General features: G+C 59.3%; 1 protein-coding gene and 1 long non-coding RNA gene across 2 annotated transcripts in view; both read left to right on the top strand.

Moving 5' to 3' along the window:
- Window positions 1–1471: 1471 nt before the first annotated feature.
- Window positions 1472–5909, top strand: LOC309447404. Its single transcript, XR_014185600.1, has 3 exons — window positions 1472–1543; window positions 4371–4461; window positions 5537–5909. It is a non-coding gene; the product is annotated as an uncharacterized lncRNA (long non-coding RNA).
- A 2458-nt stretch (window positions 5910–8367) lies between these two features.
- The window catches only part of NIBAN2 (niban apoptosis regulator 2), a 31094-nt gene continuing 22964 nt past the window's right edge, over window positions 8368–16497 (top strand). The window contains exon 1 of the mRNA XM_082067658.1: window positions 8368–8547. Within this exon, the coding sequence (XP_081923784.1) occupies window positions 8493–8547 (55 nt within the window). The 5' untranslated portion in view covers window positions 8368–8492. The remainder of the gene's footprint in view (window positions 8548–16497) is intronic.

The following is a 16497-nucleotide window of genomic DNA, read 5'->3' as shown; positions in this document are numbered from 1 at the left end:
GCGCGTCACTGTGCCCGCCCCCGCCCCGCCCCGCGCCGCAGCGCAGCGACCGCGGCGGAGCGCCCCCTGGCACCCAGAGCCCCCTCGCACCCAGCGTCCCCCTCATTGCACCCAGCGTCCACCCCCGTACCCCGCACCCCTGCACACAACATCCCCCCCTGCACCAAGCTTCTCCGCCCATTGCATCCAGCATCCCCCCCGCCAGGCACCCAGCATCCCCTCCCTGCACACAGCATCCCCCCTATTGTACCCAGCGTGCCACCCCCTTCCCCAGCACCCAGCATCTCCCCTGCACAACCTCCACAACCACCATCCCAATTCCGGTACTCACTATCCCCGCCCCCAGCATCTCCCCCCTTGCATCCCCTCTTCACAGCTACCACCTCCCCTGGTACCCACCATCCTGCTCCCAACACCCAGCATCTCCCCTCCACAACCACCATCCCAATTCCGGTACTCACCATCCCCCCCATTGCACCCCCCCCCTCCAGCATCACCCCCTTTCACACAGCATCCCCCCTCCACAACCACCACCCTGCTCTGGTACCCACCATTCCCCCCATTGCACTCAGCATCACCCCCTTGCACTCGGCATCACAACCCCCCCTCACACCCCCCATGGCTGAGCTTTGCACCTCCGGGTTTATTTTGCCAGCACCGAGGGAAACGTCTGCACCCACAGCCATGGGGCTGTAGGAAACCTGCCCACCCACCCCAGGGCTGCAGCATCCACTTTGGGGGAGAGACCCTGCCTGGGGCATCGGGGAGGGCATGGGGAGACACCCCATGGCCACCCACTCACAATGGGCATGGCCAGGGCTGTAAATCTCATAAACCTCAGGGCAAAGGCTGCACGTTCACGCGGCACCTGGCACGGCAGGAAGGTGCCTTTCCCTCGGAGCTGGGTGCAGGGTGGGTGCCAGGGCTGCCAGCTGCTGTGGGGGGACACTGAGCTGGCCCCCAGGGCTGTGCTGAGGGCATCAGAGTGTTTCTGTGCCCCCCCTTCCCAGCCTGGGCAGGGGGTAATGGGGCGATGGGAGAAAAATGGAAAAGGAGGTGGGAAACAATACAGTGCTAGTGTAGAACCTGAGCTAACGGCAGAGTGCTCCAGGGGCAGGCTGTGCACACAGGTATACTTATAGATATATATATTTATGGCCATATATACGGCTCACTCCATCACCTAGAGGCAGGGCATGACAGGGGGCGCCTGGGGACACAGGACAGTGAAGGAGGGACAATGGGGTGACAAGGGCCCCTGCTCCAGCCCGGATGCCTGGGTTCCCAGCAACCCCAGGCCAGGCAGACATGCGTCTCAATCGTCTGCTTTCAAACCTGTTATTTTCAATGCTTCCTTAAAAATAAGCTGGAGTTGCATTTGTCAGAGCCGCCGGACTCTCTGCCAACCAGAGGCTATAAATACCAGCAGGCTATTTAAGAGCGAGGTATTTATATTGCTTTCCCATCTCACTGTCAATCTGCCCCGCGAGGCCGAGCATCGCTCGTCTGTGGGCAAAAACACGGCACACGTACGGAGCCACAGGTGAGCTGCGACCCACCTGCTGGGGGTGCTTGTGGTGCCCCCCCTCCCTGCCCTCAGGGACACTCAGCTCCCCAACAACTGAATGGGTCACTTGCATCCATCCCATGTGGCAGGAAAAAGGGAAGGAAGGAAGGAAGGAAGGAAGGAAGGAAGGAAGGAAGGAAGGAAGGAAGGAAGGAAGGAAGGAAGGAAGGAAGGAAGGAAGGAAGGAAGGAAGGAAGGAAGGAAGGAAGGAAGGAAGGAAGGAAGGAAGGAAGGAAGGAAGGAAGGAAGGAAGGAAGGAAGGAAGGAAGGAAGGAAGGAAGGAAGGAAAGGAAGAGTGACACTTGCTTCATTCGAAAAGCCTCCTCTAGAACTCCAGGGAGGGGAAGCCACTCAGCCTCCATCCTCCTGGGGGACGCAGCCATCCTTGGGGCTGCTTGCACCCCACCCTCAGAGCAGGCAGAGGCAAACTGGTAATGATGAAGCCAAATGTTTCACCCTGAGGCTGGGAATGTGTCCCAAAGGAAGGTGGCTGTGGCAGCGGGGCATGGTGTCACCTATTGCTTTCATCCCTATGAGCTGCCTGGGATGAAGTTGCTCAGGGTTAATAATCTCCAAGGGTCCGGTGTTTTCGCTGGAGACAGTGAGGGGTGACACCTGAGCAGAAATACTTGTTCTGGGTGCCCATAGCTGGTGCTCATCCCAGTGCCTGTGCCAGTGACAGTACGCCATGCCGGTGCTGGTGCCCATGCCTGTGCCCATAGTGGTGCCAGTGCCTGTTCCCAAACATCCTGCCCATGTTGCTGCTGCTGACAGAGACATGGTCCCCAGTGTCAAGCCCAGACTCCCCGGTGTGATGTCAGGGTCAGTCACAAGAATCCGCCGGGACACCGCTGACATGACCCCAGGCTCAAGCAAATCCCCCCCTGGCTCGATGCAGGGTCAGCCCTGGGACTTCCCCAGGACCCACTGACAGGCTCTCTGCCCTGCCCATGCTAATGTCAGTCACAGTGCCCACAGAATCATAGAATCATGGAATCACAGAATAGTTTGGGTTGAAGGGACCTTCCCAGCTCCCCCAGTGCCCCCCCTGCCATGAGCAGGGACATCTTCACCAGCTCAGGTTGCTCAGAGCCCCGTCCAGCCTGGCCTGGGATGTCTCCAGGGATGGTTCATCCACCACCTCTCTGGCCAACCTGGGCCAGGCTCTCACCACCCTCAGGGCCAACAATTTCTTCCTCATGTCCAGCCTGAATCTCCTTCCTTTAGTTTAAAACCATCACCCCTTGTCCTATTGCAACATGCCCTGCTCAGAAGTTTGTCCCCATCTTTCTTATTGGCCCCTTTTAAGTACGGAATGGCCACAATAAGGTCTCCCTGGAGCTTCTCTTCTCCAGCTGAACACCCCAGCTCTCTCAGCCTGTCCCCCAGCAGAGCTGTTCCAGCCTCGGATCATTCCTGTGGCTCCTCTGGCCCCTCTCCAGCAGGTCCATGTGTGTCCTGTGCTGAGGACCCAGACTTGGACCAGCACTGCAGGGGGGTCTCACCAGAGCGGGGCAGAGGGGACAATCCTCTCCCTCCACCTGCTGGCCCCCATGCACCATGACCATGCCATGCCTGAGCGGCCAGGCTGTCGCACCTTACGCAGGCTGCACTGCCAAAGCCTGGCTGGCGGCGACCAGTTATCCCAGTCCCGACCAGCAGAGGGGAATGGTGATCCACATGAGCCACCTCCTCCACCCGTGCCCTCTGCAAGCCCGAGGGGGCTGCGGTCCCCTGGCTCTGCTGGCCCACCAGCCCTGCTGGTCCCCCCGCCCTGCCTCGGGATGCTCGCAGGCGGGTGGATGCTCGCAGGCGGGTGGGTGCTGACCCACGGGGGTGTGTGGGTGGTGACCATCCCGGGCAGCCCCCGACCCCTGCATTGCCTGCCACAGCCCCGTGGGACTGCCTTGTGGTTTTTTGCAGGGTCCCAAGTTGCTCCCCAGCCAAGGCCAGGCTTGGAGCTGGTCCTCTCCATCCCTCTGCTCACAGGCTGGAGCTGGGCTGGGGGTTATTGATCCTGCCCAGGCTCTGGCCCTGATTCAGCAAAACCCGGGGTGGTGACAGGCCTGATTCAGCACTGCTTAATCACCTTGTTACAATATCTCTGAGCGCTCCGCGGACACAGCAAATCCTGCTGGGGTCAGTGGGACCGAGGGTGCGACAACCCATGGGACTGTCCCTGGAGCCACGGGCACAGCAGCCACAGCCCTGTGGGGCCAGGCAGAGCCGCCCTCGGCTTTATCAGCAGAAACAAGTTTTACTGCTGCAATTATATAGCTGTTAATTGTGCCAAGACTGGTTCCAGTGAAGACAAGCAGCCCCCTGCAGGAGGGCACGTTCACACCTTTGTTTGCTGGTGCTTTTCCCTCCTGCCCAACCTTGGCTTGCTCAGACCCTGTGCCGCAACAGCGTCCTGTGACAAGGACAAGGCTTGTTCAGCTCCGAGGCCTTAGAGGTGACCCTGGGTGGGTTTGTGTGTGGCTGTCCCCCCATGGATGGTGGCCTGAGCTGTGCTGTGCTGGCTGCCAGGGCCACTGGAGAAACATATGCATCTGTATTTGCAAGGGACACCCTGAAATCCCGTGGGCTGCACCTTCTGCCGGCAAGCACCCCCAGGCTCTTCCCTCAAAGTGATCAGGTTTCCAGATGATCCGGCTGTGGTAGAAACAGATCCTTGGCCTGGGGTCAATGAAAGTGAAAGGAAAACTCCGCTGATTGCTCCTGGTGTCAGAGAAAGGGAAATAAATATTTACTGGGCTGGAAGCTTTATTTCGCAATGTACTGCTGTGTTTTGTGGTTGCAGGAATTCAGCAGGTCCTGGTGACAGTAAGTGATGTGGGACAGCCGGTTTCTGGGCTCTCTGCAGGTGCATCAACCACCTTTGCTGCTGAGAGGTCAGATTTTACACCATGGTAATGACCACATGGAAAATCCAAGGGGAGCAAGGCAGGGTGACCCTCCCCGTGGGTACCGAATCCAGGGGAACCAGCTGCAGGGGCAGGGAGCTGAGCACACAGACCCTGCCAGGCTTGGTTTGACTGCTGTGAGCATAAAAATATCCTAAATAATCAGCTTTTTAAAAAAAAGATGCTCACTCATGGACATGGATTGGGGCATCAGATGTACTGGGCTCCCTGGAGGGTGAAGAAGAGGTTTGGAGTACTTTGCTCCTCATGGCAGACTTCTGCACCAGCCTTCACATGAGGGCTTTGCTGGTTTGGGGACTATCTCAGATCGCTGCTGCCATCACCACAGTCCCAGGCAGCTGCCTGAAACCATGAGAGCATTTTATTCTCCCAAGCTATATTGAGAGGGAAATCCTTCATTTTGAAGCTGGGGTAATTCAGCCAGCTCCAGACAGATAAGTATTATTTCCATCTGTTTAGTGACATGTAATTAGCTGGGATGATTAGACTTTATCACAGTGTAATTTTTTAAAGCTCTGTATCTGCACAGTCTCTAACAGGAGGGATGTCAGGGCTGCGTTCGCTTGCAGGCCCGGCATGGGGGGAAGATGTGGGGCTGGCCTTGATAAACTCATTTGAGCATCATCTGCGGTGCAGGAGATGCTGCTTTTGCTGCTCAGGGCTGCCAAGGGCTCCTGAACCCAGCAGCGCTCAGCTCCAGCTTTGGCAGAGGCATCACCCAGAGCCGGTGCCTTTGCAGAGGGATGCGGGGAAGGAGAGCGGGGTGATGCTGCCAGTCTCTGTGACGAAGGAATGAGCCTCCCTTGCACACAGGCAGTGCAAAGGGGGCTAAATTTAAAGACACCCCGGGGGAGGAGAGGAAGCAGGAGAGCAGTGGGGGGCTCTGTCTGCACCCCCTGCCCTGTCATGGTTGGGCTCAGTGCTTGAGCAGGGCAAGGATGGGCTCTGCCCCCCACTGCTCCCAGAAACTGGCAGTAGGAGAGGAAGGACAAACCGTCCCCATCCCTGTCCTCATCCTCATCCCTGTCCCCATCCTCCTCAGGTACCCAGCAGGGCGGTGGGGATGGAGAAGACACTGACCAGGACCATGTTGGGGACAATCTCCTCTGTGCATAGCCACATGGAAATACATCGAGAAGTGCTCAGCATGATACCACTGCCGAGCTTTGAGCCACCAGATGCCTCACATTACGACAAAACCCTTCTGGTATCTCCTTGATTTCCCCCCTCCCAAGTTCTAGCAGCTGAGCCTGTCTCTGCCACCAGCCAGCGTGCAGCAAAAGCTCGTCACTGTGCCACTGCACAACACTGACTAATGGTGCCGGCATGCCGTGCTCATCTTCAGGTGGTTTTTCAAGCCTCAGGAACAGCCTCTGTGTCTGCGTTATGGTCTCCAGTCTCTGTTGACACTCTATTTCTGAGTGCCACAAATATAACCTTCCTGTTTGCAAATCAACAATATCACTGCTCTCTTTTTTATACCTTTTAATTAGGGTTTTTTTTTTCTTATTTAAGAAATACGTCAGCAGGCAGAGACAGGTAATGGCTCAGCATCGTGTGCTCCAGTGCTTACATGGATTGATTTTTCAGAAATAAGGGGTTTATACTACTTATGCGGTCTATTTAGCAGGTCTGTGTGTGCACTGCCTAAATTATATTCCATACATTGCTTCTGTTGAAGAAATGAAGCTTGGTTTCTAATAATGAAGTTATTATTATGGGTGGATATTCACTTCTTTTTTCTATTTGAGGGAGGGAGATGCATTTCTTTTAAATACCATCACCCTTCTAAGGCAGACTTACAAATGAATTCAGAGCCAGACTCCTTGGGGATCAGTGCTGGGGAAAGTGTTTAAAAGCCTTCAGTGGAACAATATTCTATTGGAAATGAGGTTTTGCTATAGCTAAATTTCCCATGAGAATCTCTTGATTTCAACAGCATTTTGGCCAAGCAAACAAACTTGCTGCTGAGGGTAAAGGCTTCTTATGGAGCATTGCAAAGAGAAAAAGGTAAATATTTCAGCTTTGAAGCCATTTCCCTTTGAAATGACTTCAGGGGTAAGAAACATCTTAAGATGGAAAGGGCTGATGCTTGGGGGGCATCCTTGGTGGGGTAAACCCAGTCCAGGGGATACCCCAGATTCAGGGTGGCATCTGGATGGCGGCTGATGTCCTGATGTTCTTTGGCTTCGTGTCGAGTGTTTGGCTTCAGCAGAGCCCAGCCTGGCGTGGGAGCATCCGCACCCCTTCCCATGCAGGGGGATGTTTGGCCCCAGGGTGACAACATCCTGGCACGGTGGGGATGAAGGAGCCCCTGGTCCTTCCCCACATGGGTGTTAGTGCCAGGCGGGTGGTGGGCAGCATTTCGGGACAGGGCTGGTGGCTGCTGGCAGGGAGAGCTGTGAGCAGCCTCCTGGCCCCCTCCCCAGCCCAGCAGCCTGTGGCCAGCCAAGAAGAGCTATTTTGGGCAGGATAAACAGGATGCCTCACTGCAGGGCTGGCCACCTCCACTCCTCCCTCCCACCGCCGGGTAAACAGTCCAGCCCAGGAAAAGACTCACGGCACAACCTCAGAGCTATTTCCACCCCAGATAGCCTAGACCTAGCCAAGCAACCTGGCCACGGTTAAGCCAAGCTTTGCCTAGACCAGCCTGAGCTCCCAGTGGCACAGAAGCATCCAGGGTCCAGAGCAATCCCAAGGCAGGGAAGCACCTCAGCACAGAGTTCCCAGAGCCGCCCTGCAGCTGGGAACAGCCTGAGCTTTCTGGCCACGCTGCCACGTCCTCCCTCTTCCTCCTCCTCTTCCCCCCTTGGTCACACCCCGGCTGCTCGCTGTGCCCAGGGCTCTGGAATCGGTACAGCCAAGGCCTTTCCTCCGGCCGGATCCTGCACAGGCAGCTCGCCGAGGATCCTACGAGGGCTGTTTCCGCCTGTTGCTCCTGGGAAAGGAGCTACAGCAACAGCAGGGGAAGGAGGAGCTTTTCCACCGCTTCCTCCAGCTGCCCAGCCCCGGCTGCTTCTTCCCTCCCTGGGGGAGCAGCCCCGGGTCTGCGTGCTCACCCGCCACCCAGCAGCACCCTACGGATCCGGGCAGGGGATTTTCAGCCCCAATGGTGTGTGTGTGTGTGTGTGTGTGTGTGTGTGTGTGTGTGTGTGTGTGTGTGTGTGTGTGTTAAGGGAATTTTGCAAGACTGGTACCTCGTTACTGGTTCTAGTATTGCATTTTGAGTGTACCCTCCAGCTCACCAGTGATGCTGGTCGATTTGGGACGTGCCATCCTTCTCCTGGCTTGCCCTACCCTGGGAGAGTGGGACCAAACAGCTCCTGGTCCAGAATCCATGGCCAGAGAGTGCTTTAAGGCAACTTGAGTTTTTCCATGCCATTCTCCCATATGATGAGGGCTGGCCGGGGGACCGGGGAGGAGCGGGGCCCCTCGCCCGCCTCCCGCTCTGCTCCGCTCCTCGGCCGCCCTTCACCTTGGCATCGAGCAGAGCTCAAGGTCGCGGCTGCTGAGGACCTGGGCGTGAGGGCGCAGGTAGAAAGGGAGGAGCGGGTGTTGCAATCGCCCCGTGAAGCAATGTCAGGAGCGGAGGAGGCCGGTGCCAAGACAGGGATGGTTTCCCTGGCGCCAGCAGTCGCGGGGGCTGGCAGGGTCCCCCCGTTGTGTGCGGTGAGGAGGGACGTGGCACAGCGATGCCAATAAGCTGGGGGGGCTTCCCAGCACCCCGGGGTGGGGGGGGTGGCACAACCGCTCTCCTTGAGCCACCCCCATCCCCCAGCCAGCAAATTAGAGCGGCTAATTATCAGGAGGAGGCGGGGGGTGCTGGCGCGGCTGCAGCGGGGCGGTGCGGGAGGAGTGGCCGGGCTGGGGCTGCCATGGGGCGCCGCGCTGCCTGACCGCCCCGGGCGCGGCCTTCCTCCTCCTTCTCCTCCTCCTCCTCTTTCTTCTCCTCTTCCTCCTCCTCCTGCCGCCGCCCGGCCCGGCCGGCTCCGCTCGCCATGGGAGATGTGGTCTCCACGCACCTGGACGAGGGTCGCCGCCAGTACATCGCGGGTGAGCCCCGGGCGCGCTCCCCACGTATCCCACCCGGGTTGTCCCCATGCTTCTTCTCAGTCCATGCGGGGGGGACACACCTCCCGTGTTCCCGAGGGTCCCCCGGCTGCTCTTCCCCTCTCTCCCGCACTTTCAACTTTTTCTTTCTCTTTCTTTCTTTCCATCACGTTGCAGTTTCCCTGTGTTTTTGCCTGTCCCCTTGGCTGGGCACAGCCCGGGGCGGGGGGGGGCGGTGAGGGAGGCAGCCGAGGTGCCTGTCTGCCTCCCAAATGAAAGGCTGGGTTGTGCCGGGGGTGTTTGTGTTGGCTCCGGCGACCGGGGAGCGTGTTCGTGCGCTGAGCTTCCCCGGGCGGCGGGGAGGGAAGGGGGGAGCTGCGCTCCGGAGAGATGCCGGCAAGCCGGGTCCTGTGCAGGGAAACCACTGTCAACATGGGGTTTGCTGGGGCTGGGCCGGCAGATGAACTTTCTCCCTCTTAGCAATGCTGGGGGAGAGTTCTGGGGTAGGGGAAAGGACTGGCTGCACCCCTGGGGTACCCCAGCATGCCCCAGCACGGGCAGGACACAGCAGTTCCCCCGCCACCGTGGGATGGGAAAGGGTGACAATGTGGTTATTGAGATCCCAGCCGTCCCGGGACGTCTGCCCGGCGCAGGATGTCTGGTCAGTGCCGCCCCGGAATCACGGAACGTGGGATTACGGCGTCGGTACAGTCACGGTTTTGTGCGAAGCAATGGCTGGGGAGGGCAGGGCTGCTAATTAGCGCCTGCGGTGACATGCTTGACCCCCATAAGTGGGGTCACCCCTCCGTCGGGGTGCCGTGCCCCCCCGCCCTGAGCCGCCTTGCGTCACTTGTGATGCGGGCGCTTCGTTCCCTGGGGCTCCTGAGCAGGCAAGACTTGACCTCTGAGCCCTTTTGTGCTTCGGTTTCAGCTCCCCAGGCTGAAAAACCCTGCTGTCCGCTGGCTTAAGCAACCCCCCTGCAAAGCTGCGTCTCATCGGGTGGCTTCATGTTGGACCTTGTGCACCTTGCTGGGAGCTCGGGGATCACCGAGTTTTGGAGGTGGTTCTGCAATATCTTTCCTCTGTCTCCGCCATAAAGCCACGGGAGTGGCTTTGAAGTCCTTTTTCCCCAAGGTCTTTGGGGAAAAAGCTGCTGTGGGTCTGGCACTGATGGAGCAGCGGGGTGCAGCTGCCGGGGTACCGGCACACGGGCTTGATGTCTTATGGTGTACGGTGGAGCCCACCTGATGCTGGCCAGGCCCCGCTGTCCTGGGACGCTGTCAGGAATGCTTACGTGGTATGTGGCTCAGCAGGACGCCAGCAGGTTTGCGAACTTTGAAGGCGAGCTTGTAACATGCTGTGGGGTTTTCGTGGCGCACAGTTAAAGCTCAAGGCAGCCGATCCAGTCTGTGCGTGACATGGTGTCGAGTCTTGCTCTCCGCAGCATGGTTGGGTTCAAAGCACATCCTGAATCTCCCCTTAACTTACTAGTTCTCCTACACAGAGGCTGCTCCCTGTCCAAGCCCTGTGGTCTTAATCCTGAAGAGCCTGGGAAGAATAACAAGGAGGGAGAGGCTCAGCTGGGTTTCCTATGCAGGAATCTGTCTTGCTGGGCCAGAAATGAGGTGTTTGCAAGGCCAGGCTGGACAGCTGCACCCTGGCAGGGACTGAGCTGTTACACAGGGGGATTTCAGCCTGTGTGAGCTGCAGACAAGTTTTCATGGGGGAAATAATATTCCTGTGAAATAGGATTATGGAGATTAAGTTGGTACCTGTCCTGAGCCGTGCTGCAGCTCTGAGCTCTCAGGGTGAGTAGGGGGACCCACAGCTGTACTGGGACACCTCCCTGGGAGAGACTGGAGCCTACTGGGTTCACTAAGCACCTCTCTGCTCGGGCTCCTCGCTGGGTGCAGAGCCCCCAGAGCTGGGAGGGGCCGTAACCCGGCAGGCAAGGCATGACTTGCTGTCAGGCATGCAAAGCAACGTGGCGGGGAAAACTCCGGGTTTTCCTGCCTCGCTTGGCCTGTTCTCCACCGCTGCTGCTCCTGCCGGCACCCGGGGAGGGATCCATCCTTTCTCCAAGAAACTTGTCCCAGTTGTCCTCCCAGTTTTGGCGACTTTGGAGGAGCTGCCCAGGCTGATGTGACCCCTAATTACAGGAGGGACGGGGGATCTCTGGGCTTGGTGATGCTCCCCATGGCCGCAGCCCCCATGCAGCAGCAGAACTGCACTGGCTGGACACACAGCAAATCCTGGTGCTGCAGGGATATGGGGAGAGCCTGGGCCAGGTCTTTTTCTCCCTGCTGGGTGCAGAGCTGTCAGCATTGCAGGAGGGTTAAAGGCAGGAAGGAGATGAAAAAAAGCCTTCCCATGCCATGCATGGTGTGGTCCCGTCTGCCATCACAGCCATGCTGCGAAGGTCCCGTGCTTTGTGCCAGCCCACGTGGTGGTGGCTGCGGTGAGGCTGATGTCAACATCTCTTAAAAGTCACAAGCCACACACACGTGACTTGTTTGTTGGTGGCTCAGGATCATGGTCTTTCCTCCCGCTGGTGGGACTGGACCATCCTCCTGCTGCTGGACCAGGTGTGTGGGCAGCATCCCTGCCCAGGGATGTCCCACTGTGCTGGGGCTGATGGGGCAGTTGGGGGATGTGATTTACAACAGGGTGGTTGTCAGGCAGTGCTACCAGCAGCTCCTGCCTCCCTTTCTCCGGGGTCTCCACGACCATGTATGGGCTTGAGGAGCAGTTGTGATGGGGCAGCCAGTAAGTGCTTCCTTCTGCCACCCTGCTTCTGACATTGTCCTGGCGTGAGTCACCCAGCTTGTTTGTCAACACCCTTTGGCTGCTTCCTCCTCCTCTTCCTCCCAAATGTGGGTAGGGAGTTGCTCCCGATGTGCTCTGTGGGCTGGAGCAGGGACTGGCTCTCACGCCGTGCACAAGGATGCCCAGCACGGCCACCATCGCCTGGGGACATGAGGGTGGCTGGTGCAGGGTGTCCTGCCAGGGGTCCTGGGAAAGCCAAGATGTCACCGGGTGCCTTGAGGTTTTTGCACAGTGTCCCCTCTTGTCTGGGGCAATAGGTACCCTGAGCAAGGGGCTGGGTGAAGTTCTTCCCCCATGCTGGAATAACTCCTCCTCTGGTGCGTCCCAGCCCCATGGTCACCTTCTTTAGGGGGTGGCAGGAGCTGGTTGGTTCTGTCCCGTGGGGCTGGTGGTCCTGGGTGGATGGGAGAGCCCAGGGATGTGGCAGGAGATGCCGGATGTTTCTGCAGCCAGAGGGATGGGAAGGTGGGCGGCAGAGCAGGGAGGGTTCCTGGGAACTCACACCTCGTTCTGGCATCTCCAGGGAGTCACCAGCCCGTTAATTTGTGAATAAATCAGCTGTTAATTGGGGTGGGAATTCCTACAGACACCAGCCCACGCAATGGTGGCAGAGGTGACACTGAGCCTCACCCCTGGTGCTGAACCCACATCCTTTCCTCTCCAATGACACTTGTGGAGCATCAGTGGCTGCTTGTCCCCAGCGTCACCGAGGAGCATCCTTCTCCTGCTACGAAGCTGGGTGCCAACAGGATGGGCTGTGGGGTCGGGTCTGGGGGTGCCCAGCAAACACGGAAAAGTGTCTGGCTGTGGTGTGCTGGGGGGGGAGACTGCTGTGGCTTCCTGAATCACGACACTCATTTCCTTGCCATGGCCGCAGCTCAGCTCCAACCAGCACGTGAGGCAGTGGCTGCTGGTGTTGGGCTCTGGGGTTGGTCTTGAGGATGAAAACCTCACCCTGCCCTGGGGTGGGACGGATGCAGGGAGGCTCCGAGGGATCGGCACTGCAATGTGCTGGAGATGTGGAGTGCTTTCTCGTAAAGAAGAGTGTGTCTTCTTTCATCGTGAAATAAATAACTCCCCTGGCATGTCAGGGCTCCCTGCCAGCGGGGAAGGGCTGGTTCTGGCAAGCCAGGGCTTACCTGCAGCCGTCGTGTCAGGGCATGGGGCTCGCTCGGAGCCAGCGTGTCGGGGCAGGGGACATCACCCGCTGTGGGGGCCTCTTGTGTCGGTGGCCCTCCCGCATGGGCAGGCGGTAGGAGCCCTCCAGCCCTGGAGCAGAAGCTGCCGTCCCTCCTGGGGAGTCTTTTCCGGCCTCCCCCAGCAAGGGCTTATCCAAAAGCATTGCCTTGAGCACACTGGGGTACTTAGGGAGGGCATCTCTGTTCTGCCTGGGAGCAGGAGCAGAGCTGGCATTGCTGCCATTCTTCTGGGTCATCCCCAGAACAGAATAGCACCCTATAGAGCAGGATCCCCCCCACTGCAGTGTCAGACATTCCCGTTCCCATTGCAGGGACCCTGCAAGGGAAGCACAGCCAAGAGCTGGGGTTTCCCAAGCCTTTGCCTCCCCCCATCCCCAGATTGCAGCAGAGGCTGGCTGAGAGCCCAGGGAGGCTCGGCACACCCCTGTCAGCTCTATCCCACCCTCCTAGGGACTGAAGGGCTCCCAAGCCTCATGGCAGGTTGCAACAAGCTGCTGGCTCCCACCTCTAGCCCTGCTGTAGCCATGGTGCTCCAGGTCCAGCCTCACGCTAGGAACAGCAAAGGTGCCATGTGGGTGGGGGACGGTCACTGAAACAGCCACCGTAAGAGCCCAGGGAAGGTGTGCAGACAGCCCTGGTCCATAGGGATGCAATGGGTGGTGGGTCCTATGGACACACCCAGGAGCCTGGTCCGAGCCCATGGGGAGGGAGTGGCATCGGACCCACCCTCCCCATTTCCATCCCTCTTACAGCATCCTGCCATCAGGCTTTATTTCACAACCCCGCAGGCCGCTGCTCCAATGGGCAGGGAGGTGGGGGGAATCTCAAGAGCTGTCTGCTTGCAGAACAGGGCTCTTGCCTCCCACAGCACCAGGACCCCGGGCTCAGTGTCTCAGAGTTTTCCAGCAGGCAGGGAGACTGGAGGGCTCCAGGGATGCTTGTCCACGGGAGCTTGCCAGCGTGAAGTTTGAAGGCATGTGAGCACCCCAGCACGGGGCTGAGCAGCCGCTTTGCCCCTGCAGGACCCAGGTCTGGTCCCACCACCCAGTTTTGCAGAAGGCATCACCCCACGTTTGCTGGCAGAGGCTGTGCCCCCAGCCCTACCCCGTGCCTGGATGTGCCCATAGCAGCTCTGTGGGGAGCCCAGTGCTGAGGGGCCAGTGGGGAGGAAGGGGCAGAGCAGAGCCCGATGCTCACAACAAGCAGATTTCCTCCCAGCCTGCCCGGAGCGGAGGGGGAGGAAGGAGTAAAACTCCACCTTTTCCCCTTTTTCAAAGGGAAAGGGCAGCAGCATTCAGCACAAGTCCCAGCTCCGGCTGGTAGAGCGCGATGCCCTTCTCTGTGCCCTCCTGCCCTTCTCCGGCAAGGATCTGTCCCCAGCCCTGCTCTGGGGAGCTTGGATCCCTTTGCTATAGGAGTCCCCACAATGGGATGTCCCCACACAGCAGGGATGGATGGGACACTCTGCCCTGGAGCTGGCAGGGGAGCCAGGGCAGGACCTCCTTCCCTTCTTGCTGCATTCGTGGCTCCTGGGGCATGGGACACTTGTCCTGGCTCCCTCTGCCAGCTCTGCTCAGCAATATGCGTGATGTCCCTTGATGGGTTTCCCTGCATCAAGGGACATGCCCCAAAGCTGGGGTGACCTCAGTGCCACTACGTGGGGCAGCAGAGCAGGGCTGCCAGCTCCCAGGTACCCAAAGTGATGATGGTTCAGCCATGGGAAGTATCCTGATCCCCTTCCTCTGCTTCCAACGCATGCAGAGCATCACCTGCGACAAGGACAGAGCCTTGCCTTGGGAGTGTCCCCACATTGGGAACATTCCTGCCTTGGGGACATCCTGTCAAGAGTGTCTGGCTCTCTCCTAGAGGCTGCTTTACTCTGCCCATCCTCCTGCAGTGAGGAAGACGCTGGTGATGCTCTGTGCTGCGTGGCACTAGTTGCCAGCCCTGTTGGGCAGGTGCCCACCATCAGGGGACATCCACAGTTCACCAGGAACCATGGTGCTTCTGGAGCATCCTCAACTTTGGGAGACACTGATCCCATGGCCACCCTGAGCTGGGGCATTGCCCTCCGTGGGGCAGAGGGAACAGGCGCGGGGACGTGGTGCGGGATGGGTGCTGTGGGGCAGGTGGAGCCCCTCTGTCCTGCCATGGCTTCAGGAGGCCAGGCTGCTCTGTCTCGTGCGACAGAGCCCAGCAGAGTCTCGGGGCTGTTTTGTTCAAATACCTCTTGGTTTTTGTTTTTTGTGGATGTACATAAAAGTCTTTGTTTGCCCTCCTCCCGCTGTGCTGGATTGGGTTTCCCGCTGTCACCAGCCAGCTCAGCGGCGAGAGAGTGTGCCAGGATCAGCTCCTCTCCCTGCGCTGGGCACAGGGGCATGAGGGGACCGGCTGCTTGTCCCCTGCCGAGCACAGAAGCGTTTGCTGGGGCATCCCAGAGCAAGGAACACCCACCCCCTGCTGTCCCTGGCACCCGGAACATGACAGACCCAGGGATGTCCAAGTCTGATCTGACCCCTTTGCCCTGGGAACCCCCCTGTTCCTGCAGCTCTCGGTGCACCCCCACAGCGCCACTGCCTGTTCTCTGGTGTTGGCTCGGCCGCAGTGGAGGTGGCACCATGCCGGAGTGGGTGCAATGCTGCCAGGCTGGTGCTGGCAGATGAGCAGGGCCTTATCTGGGGAGGGGTGATGGTGTGTCCCACCCTGCTGTGGGGCAGCACCAGACTGGGGTGAGCGCCAAAGGGCTGGCAGCTCTTTTCCAGCCTGGCCAGACACTGATGGGTCTCTGGGGCATGAGACATGTGGGATGATGCGACTGCAGCTGGGATGAGGGCAGTGGGTCCTGGTCCAGCGTGGGGTTTGGGGGTGGTACCCAGCTTGATCCAGTCTGCTCCATGGGGATGCTTCACCTCCCCACAGCCACTTCCCTGCCCGTGGGATGTCTCCCGACTGTTCTGCCCGTGCAGTCACCTCTTCTGGTGGCCTCGAACCTGGTTGCTGTGCCCACCAGGCAGGTGGCACTTTAACATGGGGTGGGTTTAGCCCAGCTGGGGTGCTGTGTGGGCACCTGTGCCCCCGTGGCTTTGAAGCATCACCCCTGAAGGTAAAGGAGAAGGAATGGGGCAGGAGGGTCTTGCCGGGATCAGGCAGGGCTGAGTGGGCAGGGAGGGGACTCCTCCTGCCCCCATCCCTCGGAGGCTGTTTGTGCAGGGAGGTTCAGGGCAGTCGTCTCACGCTGGGCTCAGTCCAGCCCTGACCGGCTTCTCCAGAGACGTTCAAAGGCTCCGAACGCTGTTTGTTATGCACATGGACATTCCTTGCACACAGCCCCGCAGCAGCCTTGTTCCCGGGGAGCAGCAGGAGACCAGCATCCACAAACACCCGCCGGCACGTAGCCAGGCGCTAATCCCTTGTCTGCTGGGCTGGATGCGCCCCGAGCTGTGGGGCTGATGCAGGGGGCTGAGTCCAGCTTTGTGGTTGGGACTGGGGCGCAGGAGCAGCGGGTGAAAGGTGTCCGAAGCGCAGTCGAGGATTTTTATTCTGTTCTAAGGCTGAGGAGCCGCTGCTGAATGTTCTGCTTCGTTTTCGGCCCCGTGGGTTCCGTGGGCTGCTTTAGATCTGGCCGCAACAGCGCCGAGTGCGGCTCCGTGTCGGCAAGTTTGTTTGCTCGGGGCTGGGAGGGGAGCGGCGTGGTGCAACTGTGGTGCGGCCATGGTGCAACCGCCACGGCTGGGTGCGGTGCTGGGCCACGGGGTGGGTGCTGCCACGGTGGGGACAGACCCCCAGGGACATCCACAGGGACACAGGGTGCTGCCAGCAGTCAGGATGGGGGATGCCTCAGGGTGCTGGGCGCTGGTGATGGGGTGCACCTTGCAGGCGGCAAAGCGCAGTGCCATGTCCCCAACGGGTGCCCCAGCCCTGAGCTGG

The sequence above is a fragment of the Streptopelia decaocto genome (assembly GCF_964273445.1).
Source record: "Streptopelia decaocto genome assembly, chromosome: 17".
Lineage (NCBI taxonomy): Eukaryota > Metazoa > Chordata > Aves > Columbiformes > Columbidae > Streptopelia > Streptopelia decaocto.
Note: the sequence above shows the minus strand (reverse complement) of the source record. Positions and strands in the feature narration are given on the sequence as shown.